The sequence below is a fragment of the Sinocyclocheilus rhinocerous genome, unplaced genomic scaffold, assembly GCF_001515625.1.
Source record: "Sinocyclocheilus rhinocerous isolate Xijiao unplaced genomic scaffold, SAMN03320098_v1.1 scaffold647, whole genome shotgun sequence".
NCBI lineage: Eukaryota > Metazoa > Chordata > Actinopteri > Cypriniformes > Cyprinidae > Sinocyclocheilus > Sinocyclocheilus rhinocerous.
This window is the reverse complement of record NW_015632746.1, coordinates 1,018,805-1,022,757: the sequence shown is the minus strand read 5'-3', so window position 1 is coordinate 1,022,757 and position 3,953 is coordinate 1,018,805. Positions and strand designations below refer to the sequence as shown.

The 3,953-nt window shown below is 55.0% G+C and overlaps 1 protein-coding gene across 1 annotated transcript in view; it reads left to right on the top strand.

The window, feature by feature from the left end:
• Positions 1–2,934: 2,934 nt before the first annotated feature.
• LOC107743038 (SEC14-like protein 1) overlaps positions 2,935–3,953 on the top strand; it is a 75,224-nt gene continuing 74,205 nt past the window's right edge. The window contains exon 1 of the mRNA XM_016556148.1: positions 2,935–2,977. Coding sequence (XP_016411634.1) covers positions 2,935–2,977 — 43 coding nt within the window. The remainder of the gene's footprint in view (positions 2,978–3,953) is intronic.

Genomic DNA, 3,953 nt, shown 5'->3' with positions numbered 1-3,953 from the left:
ATATGAAACAATCTGAGCGGTGTGACTGCGGCTGTGGATGCCATATGCCCCAGGAGCCTCTGAAAGTGTTTCAGTGGTACTACCGTCCTGCCTCTGAAGGAACTTAGGCCCTCCGACTGGGCACACTCGTTGGTGAGACAAGCCGTCATACTCACTGAGTCTGCACAGGGGAGAGCTTGCTTTTTTCCAAGTTGACCCGAAGCCCAAACTGGCTGAGGTGCCTGAGCACCAGGTCCCTGTGATTGCGACCCCAACTGTTCTCGCGACTGGGCCATGACAACGATATAGTTGAGGATCCTGATGCCCACTTCCCGCAACGGGGCAAGGGCGCCCTCTGCGACCTTTGTAAAGACACGGGGGGACAGCCCGAAGGGGAGGACCCTGTATTGTCATGCCCGACCCTCATACGAAAACCGAAGGAACGGCCTGTGTCGAGGAATGATCGGGACATGAAAGTAAGCGTCCTTCAGGTCGACCGCTGCAAACCAATCCTGTGGCTGGATGCATCTGATGATGTGCTTCTGTGTTAGCATCTTGAACGGGAGCTTGTGAAGGGCCGATTCAAAACTGGCAGAACCAGAATTGTTCGAAGGCCACCGCCTTTCTTGGGCATGATGAAGTAAGGGCTGTAAAACATCTCGGCTGGAGGGACCGGCTCAATTGCATCCTTCGCCAGCAGGACAGCAATCTCCTCGCGCAGGACAGGGGCGTCTCGGACTGCCACAGAAGTCTCGAGGACACTGCTGAACTTGGGAAGTTGCCTGGCGAACTGAATTGCGTAACCGAGTCGGACTGTACAAATGAGCCAGCGGGACGGGTTGGGCAGCGCAAGCCACGCTCCCAAGCTCCATGCAAGTGGCACCAAAGGAACAATCGACATGCCCGCAGTGGTGCAGCGGTGGGAAGTCGTGCTGGACTCCCCATGTCCCCAGAGGGACCGGCCGGAGATACGTGGGGAAGCATCGCTTCCCCGAACCACAATCTATTGGTCGTTGGCGATGGGGGGCTTTGTGGGCGAGAGTGAGGAGGCAGCATGTCGCTCACTGTCAGCCCACGAGCCCGACGGCCCGGAGGAAAAGGAAACTGCTCTTTCTTTCAAAATGTGGGTACCACTGGTACTTGGGTCAGCAGCGGAACGGAAACAAAAGAAAACAAAGGATTCTCCACCTGGCCCTCCTCCGGGGGAAGGAGTGATGCTGTCCTCACCACCTCCTGTCGAAGAGCAGTTACTCACCTCTCCGGGCCATCCGTGTCAGGGCCGCTTCGTCGTCTTCTTGGAGGACTTAGGGGCCGGCTTTGACACAGGGGGCGCCGCACTCCAGCGGGGGGCTCGACACGCCAGCCTCGACAGGGTCTCAGCATGGGATGGAGCAGCTTTAGAGGCCGCAGGAGGGCAACCTCGGCGACGGGCAGGCTGAGGCATGGTCCGCGGCGGAGCGGTGGCAGCTGGAGAATCACCCTGGGGCAGGATGTGCTGGATCGCCTCAGTCTGTCGCTGCACTGCCGAGAACTGCTGGGCAAATTCCTCAACAGTGTTGTGCCACCCTTGTGCATGTCTTTGAGTGCCTTGGCTTGGTGGACTTGCAAGATCACCATGGCATGCAAGGCAGAGGCAGCTTGACCCGCAGCACTGTAGGCTTTAGCAGAGAGAGCTGCCGTGGTCATACAGGCTTTGGAGGGGAGGCGCGGACGATTCCTCCAAGTGGGGGCATTTTGTGGGAACCGCAAGTGCACCGCAACCGCTCTCTCCACCTGGGGAATATCTACGTAACCCCTAGCTGCTCCGACATCGAGGGTGGTGAGGATGGAGGAGGGAGACGAGCGGCTTCTGGCCGAAAAAAAAGGGGCCGTCCACGATTTCGTCAGCTCCTCGTGCACCTCCGGGAAGAAAGGAACCGGGGCGGGGTGGGGCGGTGCGGGGCGTGGCCTCCAGCCCGATACTCACAGCGGCCCTGGAAAGCATGGCCATCAGTTCCGGGTCCGATTCGGCGGTGGCGACAACACCCGACGGGGGCAGCCCCGCCGAATCTTCATCCTCGGAAGATGACAGCCCATCCCCCGATGATGTGATCGACATCTGATCTTCATGCAATGCAATGCAAAATCAGCATGCAAAATCCACTAGCCAAATTTCATTGACGTTTTCTTTTAATCAGAGAGGATTCGGGCTCCCAAGTATGACCCCTAATGTCGTCACGACATAACTCGTAGTGACCGACAGATAGGGAATGTATATTACGCTGCTGTCACTTAATACACAATTTATCTAATACTCCAGCGGGGGGCTCGACACGCCAGCCTCGACAGGGTCTCAGCATGGGATGGAGCAGCTTTAGAGGCCGCAGGAGGGCAACCTCGGCGACGGGCAGGCTGAGGCATGGTCCGCGGCGGAGCGGTGGCAGCTGGAGAATCACCCTGGGGCAGGATGTGCTGGATCGCCTCAGTCTGTCGCTGCACTGCCGAGAACTGCTGGGCAAATTCCTCAACAGTGTTGCCGAATAGCCCAGCCTGGGAGATGGGGGCGTCAAGAAAGTGAACTTTGTCAACGTCCCTCATCTCTGCCAGGTTGAGCCACAGATGGTGCTCTTGGGCCACAAGTGCGGACATCGCCTTCCTGTGGGAGAGCGAAGTCGGTCACCGAGCGCAGCTCCTGCATCAACCCCGGGTTGGTGCCACCCTCGTGCTTGTCTTTGAGTGCCTTGGCGGACTTGCAGGATCGCCATGGCATGCAAGGCAGAGGCAGAGGCAGCTTGACCTGCAGCGCTGTAGGCCTTAGCAGCGAGAACCGCCGTGGTCCTACAGGCTTTGGAGGGAAGTCGCGGACGATTCCTCCAAGTGGCTGCATTTTGCGGGCACAAGTGCACCGCAACCGCTCTCTCCACCTGGGGAATGTCCACGTAACCCTTAGCTGCTCCGCCAACGAGGGTGGTGAGGATGGAGGAGCAAGACGAGCGGCTTCTGGCCTTCGGGCTCCCAAGTATGACCCCTAATGTCGTCACGACATAACTCGTAGTGACCGACAGATAGGGAATGTATATTACGCTGCTGTCACTTAATACATAATTTATCTAATATAAACATGCAATTTCTTTCCCAGCTGTTTACCTTCACAGACATAATCGACTTTTTTTGTAGCTTATCTGTGTTTTTAACGTAAACTTGTGTTTTTGACAGTTTAAGCGCAATAAGACATGAAAGAGAAAGGCAAACAAAGCGCCAGCATCCTGGTGTGGGTTATTACATAGGTGAAGTACTCACATGCTGTGTGACAGCCACTTTCTGTGCATGTTCTTTCAGATGTGTCCGCTCAGAAAACAGTGTGTTTCTGCTTCCACTCAAAATAGGAATTTTCAGAATTATATAATAAATGATCTGTGGGCTATTTTGAGCTGAAACTTCACAGACACATTCTGGGGACACATGAGACTTATATTACATCTTGTAAAAAGGGGCATAATAGGTGCCCTTTAAAGTGTTCAATCTTTTTTATCATTTTCTCTTCATAATCGGTTAGATTTTCATGCATTTTAAGGAAATGTCAAGCTTTGTGAATGCAAAGTTGAATGCAGCTTAAATGAATAACTCAAACAAAAACTTAAACTGTCATTATGTACTCACTTACAATAGTTAATGTGTCATTGTCACGGTACGCTGTTGGAAGGAGCACGAGGGAAACGAGGAGTACAATCAAAAGTCTTTAATCCAAGGAACACAGGGTAAATCCACACAAAGGGCGCTGGAGCAAACACACGTACAGAGGAGGTTCCGGAGGAGGACGGACACCCGGGAGGGGGCCGGCAGACAGAGTCCAGGGAGGAGCCGATGGAGGGAGGAGCCAGGGAGGAGACAGGAGGGGCTTAGAGCAGGAGGAGCTGGACCCAAGCCACAGCCATTATGTCGACCCACGGTGGAGCCGACGGAGGGAGGAGCCATGGAGGAGGAATGGCCGCCGC